This window comes from Micropterus salmoides, unplaced genomic scaffold (assembly GCF_014851395.1).
Source record: "Micropterus salmoides isolate LMB-PRFRI ecotype aquatic unplaced genomic scaffold, ASM1485139v1 Ms_hic_scaffold_4, whole genome shotgun sequence".
Lineage (NCBI taxonomy): Eukaryota > Metazoa > Chordata > Actinopteri > Centrarchiformes > Centrarchidae > Micropterus > Micropterus salmoides.
The window spans coordinates 8795672-8815064 of NW_024043372.1; the positions used below are offsets into that span (position 1 = coordinate 8795672).

At 38.4% G+C, this 19393-nt stretch overlaps 1 protein-coding gene across 2 annotated transcripts in view; it reads right to left on the minus strand.

Moving 5' to 3' along the window:
• Positions 1 to 7591: 7591 nt before the first annotated feature.
• mtss1 (MTSS I-BAR domain containing 1) overlaps positions 7592 to 19393 on the minus strand; it is a 69650-nt gene continuing 57848 nt past the window's right edge. Inside the window, exons 11-14 of one of the 2 annotated variants that reach the window (XM_038695706.1) lie at positions 16441 to 16572; positions 14436 to 14586; positions 13753 to 13779; positions 7592 to 12497 (exon numbers count right to left, since the gene is read on the minus strand). In XM_038695706.1, coding sequence (XP_038551634.1) covers positions 11161 to 12497; positions 13753 to 13779; positions 14436 to 14586; positions 16441 to 16572 — 1647 coding nt within the window. In that variant the 3' untranslated portion in view covers positions 7592 to 11160. The remainder of the gene's footprint in view (positions 12498 to 13752; positions 13780 to 14435; positions 14587 to 16440; positions 16573 to 19393) is intronic. The other variant, XM_038695707.1, reaches the window with a different exon arrangement.

The window sequence follows — 19393 nt, forward strand, 5'->3', positions numbered from 1 at the left end:
TTGAATTTGTCTTCTCATTTAAAAGCAGTGTTACATTATGATGTTCTGAGCAAGTTAATTATCATTAATGAAAACTAAGTGTGAAAAAACACTTGACTCGTTGACTGAAATAAAAATAACTGAAACTGTATTGTCTGTTTGCTAAACTAACTACAATATACTGAAATTACATAAAGTAAACATCTTTAGTTTTCGTCTTTGTCAGTTTATTTCATAAACTGAAATGCATAAGACTAGTATTTTGGGTAGATATGAAATCTTCCCATTTCTTAGCTGTGCCAGCTTGTTAGTCCATGCCCCTTGCCCAGAGTCCCATAATACAAAAAAAGACTAACACTGAAACTAATAAACACTAAACTAAAACAGTTTTTTTTTTTAAAAATCAAAACTAAACTAAACCAGCAAACCCACATTTAAAACGAATTAAAACTAAACTAAAATTTAAAACAAAGTCAAAACAAAATTTAAAATACTATAATAACCTTGGTTGTGAGGTTGTTATTTAAATGTAATGAGCCTTGTTTGGCTGTTAACTGAAGATGAACACGCACTCACAGTCAAGAGGAACTGGACACCACCTATAATTAACTTGACCTTTTAGTTCCTTGTGAATTGTGTATGATATGTGAATGTTGGTCTGTGCTGAAACTCTGATAACTGCTTCTGCCTTTCCTCTTCATTTTGGTTTATAAGATGTGCTGTTTAACAGTGGTGGAAGAAGACAGAAATGATACAATATTAAATACATTAAATCATTAAAAAGTAGGCAGTAATGGCAGTGTGAAACCAAAATCTGTGACCCATCAGATTCTGTGAACCAAATGGGAAGTAAAGCTATATTATATCATTAGATAATTATTACAAGATTTTACTGTTAGGTTATTTTTAAATATTGATTAATCTGCTGCTGATTATTTTTTAAAGTGATGCCATCACAATGCTTGTATTGTCCAACCAATAGTCCCAAACCTCAAAATTATTTAAAAATATTAAAAAGTTTAAAGGAGAAGCAGCAAATCTTCACATTTGAGAAGCTGGAATCATGAAATGTTTATGGCTGCCAATAACTACATTTTCTATCAACAGACTAACGAGGAACTAACTAATTGTAATTGTATAAACTGTTGGGGGTTTAATCTCTAACAATGCATCATATTTTATAATCTCTTCATATGATTTTTTGCAAAGATTTTAATAATTGCAGTGGAGAAGAAAGGATAATATTTCCCTCTAAAATGTAATAAAGTAGAAAGTGAGATTAAAAGATAAAGAAAATACTCAAGTGCTTGTGTAGGCCTACTTGAGTAAATGTACTTAGTTACTGTCCACCACTTGTAGTTGATGGTGTTCTGACGTTATCACTTAAATGTAATGATTAGGGTTGTAAATGAATCAAAAATGATAAAAATCTCAATATCTAAATCGCAGAAGCTGCATTTTTCTGATGAAGGTAAACTCTGTGTCAGAAAAGCACATTAATGAGTTTGGCTGTAAACTGAAGCTGGAACTGAGCACCCTAACTTGAAATTCCCCTGAAATTTGCATGTTGTGGCTGTCCAGTCACTTGTGAACTGTGTGTGAATATTTGTCTTTGTTGAAGGTCTGATAGCTGCTTACTGCTCAAGTAAGAATTCAGAAGTATTATTAAGAAAATGTACCTGAAGTATTTTAGATGCAGAATGCTTTTATTATTTTCCGATGACTTAAGGACAGCATTTAAATTATGTAGCTGGTCTTAAAGAGGTGGTATTGTGCTCATTTTCAGGTTCAAAATCTTATTAAAAAAAACATATTTTTTTGTCATACTGCACATTGCTGCAGCTCCTCTTTTCACCCTGTGTGTTGAAGGCTTCATTTTAGCTTTGGAGTGATACATCTTGTCTCTAAATGAGCTTTGTTGGGAATTGCACATGCGCAGTTCCTAGTTAAGGACTACTAACCAATCAGAAGCAGAGAATCCTTGCCCTAAAACAACGTCTCACAGCAAAACACAGACTCCATGTAAGGATACAAAACAAAAATGAAGGTTTATGTGCTGAAGCCCATCAGACCAATTTTGACCGATGATTTTGGTGAAAACGGTGAACATCAGAAAGAAAGGAGAAACACGGAGTCACGTTAGAGTCAATATGAGCAATATATATATGTAACGTTATGGCTTTCCACATAACTTCACCAGCTAACATGATCCATATTGCTATTCTTTGTACCACCGGTATTATGTCAAAAGTTTTGAAACACCCTACAAAGCAAATGTGGAGAGATTTGTTTGTGCTAGCCTTGATGCAAGGCAGGAGCAGCCAGCTAACATACATTAGCATGGATCTACCACTGTTTATTTATTGTGGTTTTACCAATACTCAGGTACACAGCTTCTCCTCCCTCTCAGTAGCTGTAACTTAAGTCACCCACATAATATACAATACTGCAAAATAACGACGCAGGACAACAACACTGTAGAAGAACCATTCATTACAGTAAAGTTACTTTACTGAGGTCTAACTGTTATAAAGTGTGACAACAATCTCATTTGTAATATTCAGTCTAGCTCACTGACTTTTTTTTATGATCCAATACATTAGGCTGTGAAAATACACAAAGATACATAAATAGTAATGTTGGTTACTGAAAAGCAGCAGGCGAGCTAACGACGATGTATCACATCGGCTAAATGCAGTCAGTGTAACGTTATCATGAAACAAACATGGATTAGTTCAAACTGGAGCTGATAAAAATGTTAGAAACCTGAGTTTCCAGAATGTTGTGAGAAGCTGTCTCCCTGTTTGTCTATAGACGCTGTTCACCTTTTTTTCCGGGAATATTGTGGCAAAATGTGGCTCACTGCGCTGTCTGAGCCGGGAATGTTGAAGTAACAGAGCCTGAACATGTCTGGATAAAAGCCACAGCTGGCACGTTGGCGTTTCTGCGTTTATTGCCTTATTTCTGTATGAAAGCGACTGTGTTTACGATTATGCTCGCTCATGAGTTCAAGCAAGCATGTGTACAAGTACACACCTCGCTGCAATCTTAAAGCCGCACCGCTAGTGGCCACTGAAAACACCTGCAGATGAAGTTGGATAATATAAAACAGATAATTAAAGTTGTACATGTTTAGTAACTTAGCATATTTATTAGAAACAAATAAGAGATGTAACTGTTTTCAAGGTGGGAATAAACACACACTGGTAGTAAGGTCGCCTCTGCTGTGGCCGACTGTGCCCTCTGATGGTGCAGAGTGGAACTGCAGCTGGTGCAACACTAGTGCAACACACCTGGCACACACAGATTTGTGCTGAGTCACAGTGACGTGTAATTTGACTCATCTAGCAGCTGCCACACTGAGAGTGTTTATCTGTGACAGCATCAGTATGTGTGACAATGACTAAGCACCTTAGATGTGGACTGACTCACCTCTCTCTCTCTCTCTCTCTCTCTCTTTGTTAAATGTAAAATGGACGCTGCTAGACTGTGAACCATCTGATCTCTACATAATAACGTCTGATTTGCTGGAGGGAGGAGGTGTGTGCATAATCCAAGTAACCCTCATTTTCCACGAGCATCAGATGACTCACACACACACACACATGGCGGGTGAGGAAAAGAAAGAACAGACAAGAGAAGAAAAGAACGAGAGAAAGAAGAGGCCGAATAAAGAAAGCCTAAACAATTGTTGTTGAGGTGATCAAAGAGAGCGAGAGCGAGTGCTGAGTCACTCCTTTAGTCTCTCGCCCGCTGCGGTTGATATCATGTTCAACTTTGACCTGAATCCTGGAAAAACCTCTCACACAAAACTGTGCTCCTGTCTACTTTGACTACAATCCTTTTTTTTCTTATTATTGGTATTATTCCCACCAAAAATATATATGAAAAGTTAGACATGCTAACACACCCACATATAGGCCTGTCCGGGAACCAGACAGAAACAATTATCAGGAGAGCAAGACTCGGTAAAAGCTCAGCAGATGTTGTCAGCTATCTGTAGGTACTGGTGTTCACTTTCGAGCGCCCTTTTTAGCCTACATTTGTTTATATTTTGGCAAATTGGCACTTTTAAAAGTAGACAAATTAACCATTAGCAGTTGCATTTTTACAGTGCACCCATGGATGTGCAGAAAACTGTCACTTGATTACTTTGATACTGAAGAAAAGTTTTTAAAAAGTGATAATTCTCAGGCAAGTTCTGATTTTTAAAATGCTGTCCAGAACAATGAACAGTGATTATTTAACTGTCCACCTTCCTCTGTAATGTTAACGCCATCTGATAAAATAAAGCCTTTAGCTGGGGGACATGAGAAATGATCAGTAGAAAAGATGTTTGTTCAGTTTTTGTGAGCATTAAATGCAAACCAGCTCGGAGGAGGAAGAGGTTCATCACAGTCCCACTGATCCAACAATCCAAAAACAACTCTTGAGGGTCAACAAGTTCGTCCCAGTCTGTGTGTGATGAACATCTTCTGGCAGCAGCCCATGTTGTGACAACACATGATGACAGAGGGAACAAATCGTAACTTACTGTTGCCAGTAGGCCCAGTGTGGGTGGGTGTGGTGCCCCACCCTGGACTAAATTACACCCTGAGGATCGTGGGTAATCACTAAGGAGGTTTAACCACAAAGTGTAGCTCCTCTGCTTCAAAACAGATCTGAGGCGGAGAAACGTGTGTCCTGAATGTTGTGGGTGGAGCTTTGCAATGTTACATCACAGAATTTACATAAAGTCAGTTTTATTTATACAGCCCTATATCACAAAATACAAATTTGCCTCAGTGGGCTTTACAGTCTGTCCAGCATACTCAATCTTAGACCCTTGATTTGTGTAAAAAAAAAAAACTTTAATTTAGAGAGAAAAGAAACACATTGTAAATGATTAACTTAAAGTGGTTATAATTTTTTTTTTTTTTTACTATAATAATGTATCAAATTACATGGTGTCGCAGTTAGTGATGAACAATTTTCCTCATTATATGAATTATTACCTGAAAACGCAGCTAGCCTTGGCTAGTCAGATTGTTATAGTGAGTTTCAGGTCACGTTTATCTGTCTGACTGCGTCTTTACTGCTTTGTTTCATTGTCAGTGCTCTCATAGCGTCATTTTCGGCTGCAGCAGGCAGCTGTTTTCAGGGGAAAAGCTCTAAAACCCCACTGTTCACTACCTGCTCAGCAACAGACAGCAGACAGACACGGTTAGAGACTAGCTAGTGAACACACTGACACATTTAGGAGCTCAAGAGACCAATATTTCCCACAAGAGGTGAAGACTTAAAACAGAGTGTATATTGGACTCTCATTCATCAGGTGCCACAAACACATCTCCAAATGAATGATAATGTTTCTCTGTAACTGCTGGATGTGTAAATTATATGAACTCAAAAGATGATGATATGTCAGTGTTGTGCCTCCGAAGTGGCCGAATACATTAGTTATTGCAGGTTTAAGAGGAAACAGAATTGGGAAACCTGCTGTGATTTTAACTTTGCGTCCTCCTTTCTCTGTTTTGTCTGGGGGGTTTTTTCAGGCGGTGTTCACACTTCACAACAGAACTTGGTCTGTTATGTTTAAAGCCCCTCAGAGTAAAACTTTGGTCTTAAGTCTGTCAAAATCCTGAGAATGTGTTCAGACAGACTTTTTACAGAACAATCAAAGGATCAGTCTAGCTAATAATGATAATCAACTTTATTGGCCACATAAAATTTTATACACACAGTGCAATGCATGTGGAATTTGTTCTCTGCAATTAACCCGTCCTAATTAGGAGCAGTGTGCCATGCCCAGGGACCAGGTAGTGGTTCAAGGGCTTGCTCAGGGGTCAGTACTGGACTTGAACCGGCAACCCTTTGGTTCCCAAGCCAAGCCCAAGGGACTAAGGTAATGGCTTCTGTGGTCAGATTTAAACAATGACTTGTTTAATCTTTTGTTAAATATTTATTTTGTTACACTAATGTATGTAAATTTTATATATTGATTTTAGACAGAATAAAACAAAAATATATAAAACTCCTGTTTTGGGCAGATTATATAAGCAAATAAATGAAGGTTTTTCAATTTGTGCATGTGCCAGAAAAGAGAGAGGAAGTACAAAACTGTGCATATTAGTCATCCAACAAAAAATGTCCCTATTGTTAAAACCAAATCTAGATTCTTGGTATATTAGTCTACATTGTAAGACGAACATCTAATTTCTACTGTTGTTTACCTTGAGGTGGTCGCAGTGAAAGATAAAATGAATGCAGTGATGATATTTACACACCGCTGTGCAGTGGGCATCTTCCAGATCTTCAAACTCATGGGTCTTTTACTCAAACTTCCTGGACTTCATTGTCTCACTCTGAGACAACACATCCACACCAATGCATTAATTTTCTTTGTCATATACAGTTTCATCATAAATATAATACCTTTGGGTTTTGTACTGTTGGGTTGAATAAAACAAACATCATGAGTAAGTGTTGTAGAAATAATACAGGGAATTATTCACTTTTTTCTCCCTCATTTTATAGATAAAACTATTAGATTAACTGATAATGAAAATAATGACTTGCTGCAGCCCTGGTTGTATTTATTCTGGGCTGTGTTCGATCTAAACACCCACTGAAAATTATGTAATTCTGATTTTATCCTTAAAATGATTAATGTGTTTCACGCATGAATTTTCCTAAGTTTTTACAGTTATGTTTATTCATCCATCCATCATCTACAGCAGTTTACTCCTGCAGCCAAATCTCAGCTTGAGGTTTTGTAACCTTGAAGTGAACAGCAGATGGCAGCATTACAACAAAGAGGCAGAGGACTTTCCAACAAGGAGGTTGGAAAAAAGTATTAAATAGAGCTAAAACTCTTTTTCAATTAATGAATCAACAGAAAAATGATCTGTAAATTATGATAACTGATTAACTCCAGAGTGTGTCAGGAAAAATCACTGTACAATAATGTTTTGAACATTTACCTGTAGCCTATACTGTACAATTAGACAGATTTCAAGCTACCTCATCTACATAACAAAAACATTCATACCAGCATCCTATGCATTGTGCTCCATTACACCATCGTCTTGCTGTTCACAAATGTTTGTTTATGAATAGTTAAATATTTTATAGTTTTTGAACTAACAAACAATTTGCAGATGGGAAATCATGAAGTTGTGACACCTTTCACTATTTTAGGACATTTTATAGATAAACTAGCATTAGCTCAGTTTATGGGGACTTTGCTTGGGAACCAGAGGGTCGTTGGTTCAAGTCCAGCACAGACAACTGCCGAAGGTTCCCCTGAGCAAGGCCCCGGACCTAACTAACCCTCTCCCCGGCGCTGCACCATTGCTTCCAATTAGGTTGGGTTAAATGCAGAGAACACATTGTACTGTGTACAACTTTTATATAGACAATAAAGTGGATAATCATAATGAAAATAATTGTCAGATGAACCAATAATACTTTTTCCAGCCCTGGCACTAGGTCAGTCCCCCATCCCAAACAAAATAATCTGTGCTTTGTGTAAATCAGTGTGAAACAAGTTAATCCCAGTAAAGATTAAATATTAACTGCTCCAGCTAGTGACACCAACAATGCAGGATACAAAGAAAGTGTACCACCAGAATTGATGAATCAATTATTATTATTATTGATCCCACAGCGAACATCAAAAGATGAAGAGCAAAACATTTCTACATTCCGTTGGTTCATGTCGTCCATTAGTCCTTTGTTTGCTTCTCGACAGTCAGACATCCAATCAGGTTTCAGATCCTCAAACATCAGGAAGTTCACTGTGTTTCCTTCTTTAAAGCTTTTCTACAAAAATATGACGAGTGACGACCGATGGTGGTGTCAGATCTGATCACGTCGTCTGATCAATAAATCAACAAAAATACAATCAGGATATGTATACATACATTTTTATATATAGATTTAGATCTCTCCCAGGAATAGAAGCACTAATACACTATATACACACACAACTTGGGTCCAATCAATCTATTGAATATCAGAAGCTCTCAGACTGATCAGAAGGCAGGGTTTCTGTCTCATCAACAATATAAACACTTGAATCAGCTGCAGGAAATCCCTAAATACACAAAAGTTTCTCTGAGAACAGAGGACGACCAGCTGACCGGAGACTGGACTGCATTTCCCAGCATGCAGCTGGTTTCTGCCAGACATCTTCCCAGCAGGGCATGTTCAGACCACAAAGCCCCACCCGGCAAAGAAATGTTCAATGAACGACCAACCAAACTGTTACATTTTGTGTATTTATATCTTCAGGTAAGTCATTCTGGTGGAAAATACTAAATTGCTTTTATTATTAACTTTAATTTCCTGCCAAAAATGTCACATTTTAACATTTTTGCTCTAAAAACTAATTCAGAAACTATTTTGATGAATCCATTAATCGTTTAAGACTTTTTTAAATGCCAAATTTACCAGTTGCAGCTTTTCAAATGAAAAGGTTTGCTGGTTTTCTTCTATGATGGTAAACTGAATATCTTTAGGTTTTGGACAAAAGAATCATACAAAAGAAGACTTCAGCTCTGGGAAGTTGTCATTAGTTTTTACTGTTTTAGACCAAATGTTTACTGGATTTCATAAAAAAAACAAAAAATATATATTGAGCTCTAGTTAACTCTTATTTACCAAGGACATGACCTCAGCGGTAGCTACAGTCCTGCTTCCCAGCATGCTCTGACGGCTCACCGTATAAAGTCGACACTTGACAGGCAACTTTTAGAGGCAACACGTCTTTTATAACAACTAAATCCATTCACGTGATTATTCAGTCTGATATCACGTTCGGGAGAGGGGGATTATTTTGCTGCTGCTGAAGAAATATGCAGATTTAAGATAAAGCTGCGTTGATCGAATCCATGTTTCGAAATCGCGTCCCCGTTTTCTGATTGTTTATCCAACCAGAGAAAAAGTCATCAACGTATTTGATCACTGAAAATATCTGAGATGTGAGCAGTGACTCAATCTGGAATCAGGTTTTGTAAAAAAACAAAAAAAAACAAAGAAGATATAGAGAAGATAACATATCAAATAGGAGATTTATGAGAATTAAGAAATTTACAGCTCTAAATATTTTACCAACTTGGAACAGGATCCAAAATAGAACCAGCTACTGGAGCCCAACTAAACTCTGTAGATAAATATAATTTCATTTAAAGTTCAAAGTTGGCTGCAAACACACACAATCCTGGACTCTGATTGGCTCTAAGCAGCTCATTTAAAGAAAGTAAATCTGCTGTGTTTTTTTTCAAGCGAAAGGGTTAAAAATTCACTAGTTTTAGCTTCTTAATCTGATGCAATAGTAAACTGAATGTCATTTGGCTTCAGGAACATGTGATGGAAATATTTTAAAGAGAAAATAATTAATTGACAAAATAATTGGCAGATTAATCAAGTAGTTGCAGCCCTAAGAACAAATTCAAGAAACACCACATGCTTGATGTTCTTAAGTGATCAAATGTAACTGTGTAATTTAATAAAGGAATAATTGTTGCTTGTTTCTGTGCAAAGACTTTTTTAAATGAGTGTTGTTTAGACTGAAACAGTAGTTTTGTGGGCGATACTGTAATGCTAAGTGAGGAAAAGTGTCTATCAAATAACAGATGTTTTAAGGAACCGTTAAATGCAGTTAATACATATTTGTGACCAAGATATGAACTGAACTAGATATTTTACAGTGCAAAAATAAGAACAGATTTTTCAGTGCTTTCAGAAGGACAAACTATGTATTGGCCGACACGTATACAGATGCACCAATATATCCACATTAACTTAACACTGAATGATGTATTGATCTGGCTCTGGTGTCGTTAGTGTTCCTACTGGTAACATAACAATTGATAGAAGTCAAACATCATTTAATGCAACTTAAAGTGAATGTACTTGGGTATATGTCAGCCAGTAAGTAAGAAGCAATGCCAAAAACATGTATGTGGTCATTTAGAAAGTGTCTCCATCACATAGTTTGTCTACTCAGTACATACCTCAACCACAATTCTCAAATTAAAGGGTTCTTTATCAAAATAATTGCTTATGTTGGCCAATGTTTTCAAATATAAATATGAAAACCTTGTGTTCAGTCTCTAGTTATTTACATTCATTAATATCTAAAAAGTGTATTTTCTTTGGTAGCAGATGGTTCAATAAAGTCTTCCAACATGGTAGCGTGTCCCCTGTAACTGCTGACAACCGCCGTTAAACCATCACAGACCTGAATGTTATTAGCAGCTGTGATCGACTCTACTTCTCTTTGTAGTTCTTCTTCTCATAGCCCGCTATGTTCTCAGGTATCGTCATCCATTGTCACCTTCTCCTAAAACAGTGTTGCCTCTAAAAGTTGCAAATAAATCTCATTTTTCAACAAACAGTATCTCAGTGGAACCATTTGCCTTCCCTGTGGCGGAAACTGTTATATTCTGACTTATATTCAGTTAAAGTTACTGTACGCGGTGAAAGAAAGTGAGTGACCTTTTAACAACGTGCCTTTAAGCAAAACATCCAACCTGCTGCTGTTGTTCTAACATATTTACAATCTACAGACCCTGTCAAGGTTTTATTCCAGAGTCGTGACCTTCAAGTTCGGTGTTTGAGTCTCTGAGATGACCAAGAATAAATCAAACTCTGATGACTGAAATGTCATTCACTCACCGGACCGACACTGGCCCACAACCAACAAATTAAAACCTCCAGACACCATGGTTCAACCATGTAATATAGAGGAGCTACTTGACTAATTACTAAACCCCACCATTCTGGGAGTCTCGACAAAAGGCAAATCAAACACACCCAGGCTAATTACCACGATCTTCTGACCAGGAAGTGAGTGCTTACTAAAACAATCAACAGTTCTATGGTTCAGACAAAAACTTTATGCACAATCAAAATGCAAACACAAAAAAAAGGCAAGAGAGGGTCGCTGCAGCAACAGGAAATGACAACAAAGTCTCAAAAATGTTTAAAACAAACCTAAACGGCCTAAAACTTAAGCAGAACTTTAGAAAATAAAATAAGACACACGTTTAGTTTCAGCGATTAAATCAGTTAACCATCTGTATTTAACAGGAAGTCTGTTTGATTTTGCTCTGTGCAGTCCGTGCTGACACTTCTGGCCGCTGAACCCATTAAACTAAACAGTTAACCGGCAGGGAAGCAAAACAAATGAGTCATTCAGCCTAATTTGTGATTGGTTGGAGGGGGCAGGAGAGGAGCGGAGCGGTCGTTGGTGATGGTCCTTTTGAGCTTTACTTTTCTGATCTGGTGCAGCATGTCTCCTCCTCCCTCCTGGCTCAGCTGCTCCGGGTTCTGGTCCTGGATGCAGGGTGGAGGAGCCTGGGGCTGATAGTGATCACTGTGGCCCAGACCGGAGGGCTCTACCTGGGAAGCAGAGGGCTGGAGCTGGGCCTGCTGCTGCTGGAACAGAATCTGTTTCTGCTTCTGGTTCAGCTGTTGTTGATACTGATCTTGTTGATGTTGCAGCTGCTGGGGTTGCTGAAGCAGTGATTGTTGCTGTTGAATCTGTTGCTGTAGTTGCTGTTGAAACGGTGACTGTAGTTGCTGTTGAAACTGTTGCTCTTGAACATGATGCTGTAGTTGAACATGTTGCTCTTGAAACTGTGGCTGTAGTTGGTGAACCTGTTGCTGTAGTTGCTGTTGCTGTAGTTGCTGTTGCATCTGTTGATGTAGTTGCTGCTGATGTTGAACATGTTGCTCTTGAAACTGTGGATGTAGCTGTTGGTGAACCTGTTGCACCTGTTGCTGTAGTTGCTGCTGAAGATGAACCTGTTGCTGTAGTTGCTGCTGCTGCTGAACCTGTTGCAGATGATGATATTGCTGCTGCTGTTGAATCTGCAGTTGCTGGTTGTGCTGCTGCAGTTGACCCTGTTGCTGCTGATAGTTAAGTTGTTGGTTGATTTGCTGCTGTTGCTGTGGTGTTTGCTGAAACTGTTTGGCATTGCTGCGCTCTGGTGGCAGGGAGGGTACAGTGGGTACAGGCACCGGGATGGGCATCTGACCTGGGACCAGCTGGTAGTATGGGGATGAAGAGGGAGGCGGTAAGGCACTGAGGCTTTGTGTGGAGGTGCAGAGTTTACTGTACCCTAAACCTCCTGCTCCAACAGCAGAGGGCGCTGTGAAAACATTCTCGTCACTCCCACCATTTCCTCCGATGGCTTTAGGGGGAACCTGCGGGGTGCAGATAGGGATGGGAACCCCCCCGCTGATCGTGCCCCTGCGAAACGCCGGCTTGGACGACGGTTTGCGCCTGATTGTCGCGGTTTGGTACGGCAGCTGGTGGACAACCCTGCCAGTTAATTCGGGCTCAGCCAATAGGCTGACTGTGGAGGAGGGGCGCTTAGACTGAGCGAACTTCCTGAACTGGACACCGAGGTCGGAGTTTCTCGGGATGGTCGAGGACTTGTCAAAGTCTGACTGTGTGTTGCCGTGAGAGAGGTGATGTAAGGAGAAGGAGTCTGCGTCTCCGTGGAGAGAGATGGTCTCGTAGTCCACTAAAGAGAGAGACAAAGAAAATATTAGTTGGTGCTCTGCATTTAGCCGGATATCTATTATATGTTATCTTGATGACATTTGATGAAGTGTTTTCATCTCGTCAACAGAAAGACAAAAGCAGCATGAACACATAATTACATCAGTGACTCGCTGGTCGTGTGTGTGTGTATGAAAAATTAGGGAGATGCATCATTGTGGAAACAGGAAACAATTACTTTTAAACACAATTACTTTTAAGTCACACAAACAGACAAACAGGAGTAACAATGTTTAAAACAGACGTCACCTTATGGGAATGACGTAAAACTGTACGACTTTATAAAAAGGTCAAACACACACAGTTTGTTTCTAACTTTTGTGGTTCACTGTTTGAGGACAAAGGAACCATCAAAGTTTTAACACTAACATTTTATAAGATACTCATGTTGAGAGAAATTCATGTCAGCAGCCAACACATTTAAATAAGGGACGTTAGTTTAGTACCAAAATAATAATAGATGACAATTTTGACAACAGAGGAGACATTAAATTTATTTATGAAACAAACACGTCAAATATGAGGATTTGCTGCTTTTCTGTTTAATATAATGAAAAATATCTTTGGGTTTCAAATAAAATAAGCAATTTGAAGACGTCACTCTGGAACTTGTGAAGGGCACTTTTATCACTATTTTCTGACCTTTTAAACTAATAATTGTTTAGTTTTTAAAAAAAAGTAATTGATAAACTAATTAATAACGGTAGTTGCAGCCGCAGCTACTTTTAGCTACAATCAATTTGGACTTTTTACATTTACAAAAATCCAAATGAGGACTGATTTAAGTGACTCATAGTTTGCAAAATGTCTAGAGGTGAAGCATTTAGTCAACTGATTGATTGATTATCAAAATTAGTCAGCAACTATTTTGATAATTGATCAATTGTTTTAATCTGCTAAATATGTGAAACATAGGGTGTGTCAGGTTATTTCAATGTGTCAGATACATATTTTATCAACATTTAGTTGAAATAAGTATCGGGCTCAATACACAATATTAAAGGAGTCAGATCTGGATCAGTCATTAAACATGATCACAACATCCCTACTAACCGGTCTGCTACTTTTTCTTTATAACTGGAAAACTGAGCCTAAATAGATTTGATAAATGAATGTAAAGCAAGATGTGATGCGATGACATGCAGTCAAACCCTGACTCTAGCTGGGAGATAAGAAGGCAGACAGGCTCATAAACAGACAGGAAGTCAGAAACCTACCATAGAGGGGAGGATCTCTCTTTACAGCTGGAAGAGAAGGAATGAAGTTTAGCCAAGGAAACACAAAACTACTGAAAGAGCACAACAGAGAACCAGAGAGGAGATGGTACACCAGTAACACAGAGAAATACAGAGGAAACTAGTTAACAACTGAGATGACAGACAAGTCAGCAAAAAGTCAGTTTCAATCAGAGATATACAACAGGGGACAGCAGAGAGGCTCAGTCATACAGATGATTTACTGGGATTAGAGCTCATTCATATTTATAATCATGTTGTCGGGACTTGTTTTTTGGTGAAGCTGCCTCTTTAATTTCTATTTAGATCAGACATTTCATAGTTGCTTCAGAGAGCGCATAATCAGAAGCTCATTTGTATTTTCTCCCGTTTTTGTATGAGTGCTGGATGCAGAAGGAAACTAGACGTCTTTTTGATGCACAAAGACATGAAAATGTAGTCAAAATTTGTTTTGTTTATGTGTGCGTCATGCGACTTTAACTTGAATGCACACTAACCAATGGGGACTCATGTCACTGTGGAGACAAAAAGACTTGGTTTTAGGGTTCAGGTTACTATTAGGCTAAGGATTGGGTAAGGGGCTAGGGAATACATGAGAGGTCTCCACAGGGACAAAGGATTAAGTGTGTGTGCGAGTGTGTGTGTGTGTGCGTGTGTATACTAACTGTGTGTGTGTATGGTGTCCTCAGAGCAGGACGGGGTGGTGGTCTGGGTGCTGTAGCCGCTGGAACAGTGCAGGGAGTCCCTGCTGCTCCTCGGGGCGTCTGAATTCAACGCACCCAATGTCAATGCCAGCTGATCCCGGGCCGAGCACGACTGTGAGAAAGAGAGGATCAGGTTATACAGTTTATTAAAAGGGTTATTTATAAAAAGTTTAATTTACAGTTTTCCAATTAACATGACCGACCAGAGAGAATAAGGGAGGACACAAGAGGAGGAAACAAGGTGAGCAGTAGGGCTGCAACTAACAATGATTTTAGTACTCGAAGCTTCTATAGATTATTTTAACGATTCACCGATGCATTGTTTAAGAAGTACTTTTGCTTGGCGGCTGCTGCGGCGCCACCCCAGTAATAGGATCAGCTGTGCACGCTTATAGGTGATAGATATTTATTGGTCCTTTCGGAAATTCATAGTGTGTCATACAGCAAACATCAGACCAACAACAACCATCAGTTTTACAATAGGCTATTCTTAAGTTTGTATGTCTGTACATTTGCTCCACTTGAGTTTCTTGAGCTTGTGATTTAAGATTTCATTAAGTTCCATTATACACAAAGTTTTAAAAAATGTCCACATTTCTTGAGTTGTGATTACAAACATATGTATTTTGCTGATTAAACTAGTTAGCCGTTTCTGTTAATATGAGAGAGACGCTGTTGTTAAGCTGCAGTTTCTGAGATACTATCATTACATGTGTGTTATTATGCTGTACAAAAATCCTCTGGTTTAGTTGCTGTTTAGTTTAGATTACATGCTGTATATAACTTCATAAATCTGCAATATATACTTGGGGTTTCATAAACACAAATACATATACTGTATAAATACATGATCCGTAAAAATACAAACCAACAACCAGACAGCTGCTTTACAAACACAAACATCACATGAGTGCTATTCAAGTTATACTAAAGGCTCGTGCAGACTACACGACTTTCAGCGTCGGCCGACGGTTGTGCTATTCAGACTACATAACTTGTCAACATCAAGTCATTGTGGCGTTCACACTACGTGACTGATCGGTGACAGGGGGTCACACACTAGACGAGCTGACAGCGGCTTTGTCACCAGACGCTGGTCTCCAAACCACGTTTTGTCAAGAAAACCCACGTGAAATGTGAAACGGGAAATGAGCGAACCTACACACGAAACAGCTGCTGTTTGTTATTATAAAGATAGAAATTATAAAGAAAGAATATGGGTGAAAGGATGGATTAGCACACGCAGGTAGCAGGGATTGTCTGAGCTACAAAGAGAGCTGGAGGGGAGTTAAAAGGTGCAGCTCCCCAACACCCAGTTAACTCATTACTGCGGGGGTACAACTCGCACATGTGGACATTTTCAGCTGAGGTCTGAGGCTTACTTTAGCTAGTCTTCAACTTAATCAATCATGATTTCAGTGAAATGCTAAAGTTGCTGTTACCTTGTCTGTGCTCCGCTGGCAGAACACCGGGTGCCTTAGCTTGAAATAATCTCATACATTGGACACTTTCTTCTTTATCCATCGCTATTGTCTCTCTCCTTACTCAACTTTACAAACAGCTCCATCATAATCACGTCGTGTTCACAGCGTAAGCGCGATGTGCGACAGTAATAAATGTCTGTGTGAAACAGTGTGCTATATAGTTATATGGATTAAATGAAGCCCCGATGCAAAGAATTTGCATCTATGAATTTTAGTAATCAATTTAATCAATGAATCCTTTAAGCCCTAGTGAGGAGAGTAGCAGAACAAAGATGAGGAGATGAGAAGAAAGGAGATAAAAGGAAACATGGTGAGAATATAAGGTGAGGAGTGAAGGAGAGGACAGAAAAAAAGGAATAGGAGAAGAGACGAGAGGAAACGAGGAAAGAAGGAGATGAGAGGGGAAACCAGGTCCTTCTTTAATTTTAAACAAAAGGATTGAGAGAAGAGTTTAAGTAGTATTATCGGTGTGTGTGTTTTACCTTCCCAGACGCAGACATGGCGCGAGCTCTCTCTCCGTGATGTGTGTAGGCGTTGTGTGGCGGAGCCAACATGCCGTTCTCTGCCGCTCCGCACCCCTCAGCCGCAAGCTGATTGGTAGAGCCAAGTCCATCCTGTGATAAATAAACCAGTCAGAGTCAATTTAATGAGCACGTACCGTCAATGTAAACGACAATATTGTTACCAAAGTACACAGAATATAATCCCATGGAGCCATCATAGAAGTCCCTCATCACACATAAAAGTATTTTTCTGTGCAACACCTGTAGCAGCAGGTAACAAAGAGGTTGCTAGGATCATTTCACATTAAATAAAAGTCACCGACAAACATATATTTCCATGTCAGCTGTTCATAAAAATATATAATTTCTTTAATTGATTACTTTTGCAATTGCTGTATTAAGTGGGACTTCCATATTGGCTGCAGGTCTATGAACATAAACACAACATGTTAGTATTTCAGCTTGTACTCTGTGGTGTTTAAAAGTTAAGGATTTCAAGTTTTAGTTTTGTCCATTTGTGGGAACCGTTTCTTTAAGGGGAAAGGCTCTGTTGACTTGGTTAGCCTTTGTCACTGAAGAGTCCCAGTTAGCTTCAAACTATAGCTAACTGGAACTCGATTTGTTCATTTATGTTCAATGGGAAAAGTTAAGATTTCCAAGTTAACAGGTATTTAAGAGAAACTGCCAACAAGTGAAGAAGCTGGTTTCCACAAGGTGACTGCTGGCGAAGACAAATAACCAATTGTGACTGAAGAGTTTGGATCCAAAGTGTCTTAATTTTCAAAACCGTTAAAATGCTTTTTATTGTTCTTACGGTCAACAAAACACAAAAAAGATCAAAACTAAATACTCTAAGTCTGTGGCTCTCAGCCCTACGATCCTGAAGACATAATTCTTTAAAAACAGCTCATATAGTTTCATACTTTACAAAAACAAGCTCGACCATTTCCTAAAATAGCTGTTCACTGTTGTTGAATGTTACTCAAAATGGAGGAAATGCATTGGTTTGGGATTGTTTTTCAGCAGCAGATTTGCTGCTCTAGTATTTCTGGCAGCAGGACGGGGTTTGTGGGACTGACTGAAATGTACAGTGTGTGTTCTTGGTAATGACAAAACATGTCTACCAGCGCAACTGTGATTTTATCAGTTTTCAGACAACAATAGAGCTCTAGGGCACAGAGGAATTAGATAGTAGTTGTTTGTAGGATCCGTTGATTGTTGATTTGGGTCTTTGTGTGATTTGTTGAAGAAAAATATCACCAGCCGTGTCTTTCAAAATCAGTAACTGACAACACAGCATTAATGGTGGTTTTAAATGACTTCAGAAGACTCCTCAGTTGACTAATGAGGCACTTCTAAAGACTTCCAGTAAATCACTTTAAAGTTATTATGTGATGCACTTTGCTCATCTTCCTTGTAATTAACTTTGGAAATAAACTTTTCAAATTGAAGTCAAACAAACTTGGTATATTTCCATCATCGATTAACAAGAAAACACTCCGAAATCACAGGACCACTGACAGTAATATTAACACCCTCGAAATTACACCAAATGTCCACAACAGAGTGGGTGTCTTGGTAACAGGAGAGAGACTTGTAACGAGATACTGAACAGCAGAACGACTGTTGGTTGAGGACTGCAGGGCGGGATGACGTGATCAAATGTGGAAAGTTTGGAGTAACATATTGATAATATAGATTGACTAAGACTTATTGAAAAAAAAGGGGAAACGCCTCGTTAACAGTTCAGCTTGACTGTCCCCTTCAGGCTGTTTGATATATTGCAGCCGTTTCAACATATTTAGTCAAAATAACAAGCTGAAATGATTAGTCAAGTATTCAAGTGTCGATTGATGATTCGTAAACATTCTGTAGTTCCAACTTCTTAAATGTTAGGATTTGCATATTTTCTGTGGTTTATATCATTGTACACTAACTATCTTGTTAATAAATAAATATAGTTGATGGGACCAAATTAAACACGTCACCTTAGCATATGGGAAATGTTGATTAACATTTTTCACAATTTTCATTTTATAGAACAAATAATTAATAGAGAAAGTAACTTTTTAACAAAATTGCTAATAAAAATAATTGTTAAAGCTAGACTGAAAAAACCTGACGTATCAGCAGATATTAAGGGTGTTGATGGTGCAGTGGATAAGACACATGCCTTTGGTGCTCCAGAGGCGTGCGACCTATGACATATAAAGCAATTGTAAGTCGCTGTGGATAAAAGCGTCAGCTAAATGAATAAATGTAAATATTAGTTTGTTGTAGGGCGGGAAAATAATTTCCCTCAATAACAATATAACAAATGTTCAATAAATGTAATTAATTTGATTCATGAATGAATTTACCATTTTTCTATTAAGATATTTGTTTTATTGAGGAAAAGATTGCTGATTATTTTAATTTTACTCATGCATGTGTGTTACTTTATCATAACTGTTTTGAATGTTCTAACTCAGATTTCTTAAGTGATCCACTGCATGACATCAAGTGTTTGTTCTGACCATGAAGAATAGTTTAAAGCCACAATAAGACAACTGGTTTCTTCAACTTTCACTCAGGAGCAAAAATCTGCCTTTAAACTTAAAGAAATAATGATTTGTCGTGATAATTATCGGATGTCGGATGATATGATTTTTTTATCGTGTTAACATTTTTGGCCATATCGTCCAGCCCTAGCTTGTCGCAGAAATAACCTCAAAAATAGCCTCAAAAATAAAAGTATAGATTAAGCTGTAAAGCTGAAACTTGACTATCGTTCTACTTCACACTCAAGCAGTCTGCTACCAGCAGACCACAATGATTTAAGGTCAAGTTCCTGGCTTTAGCGCACAACCCCTGCTTAAGAACTTTAGAAAAAAAAGACGCCCCATTTAGCTTGAAGTAAGAAAAATAAAAGAATTAAATCAATCACTATTGA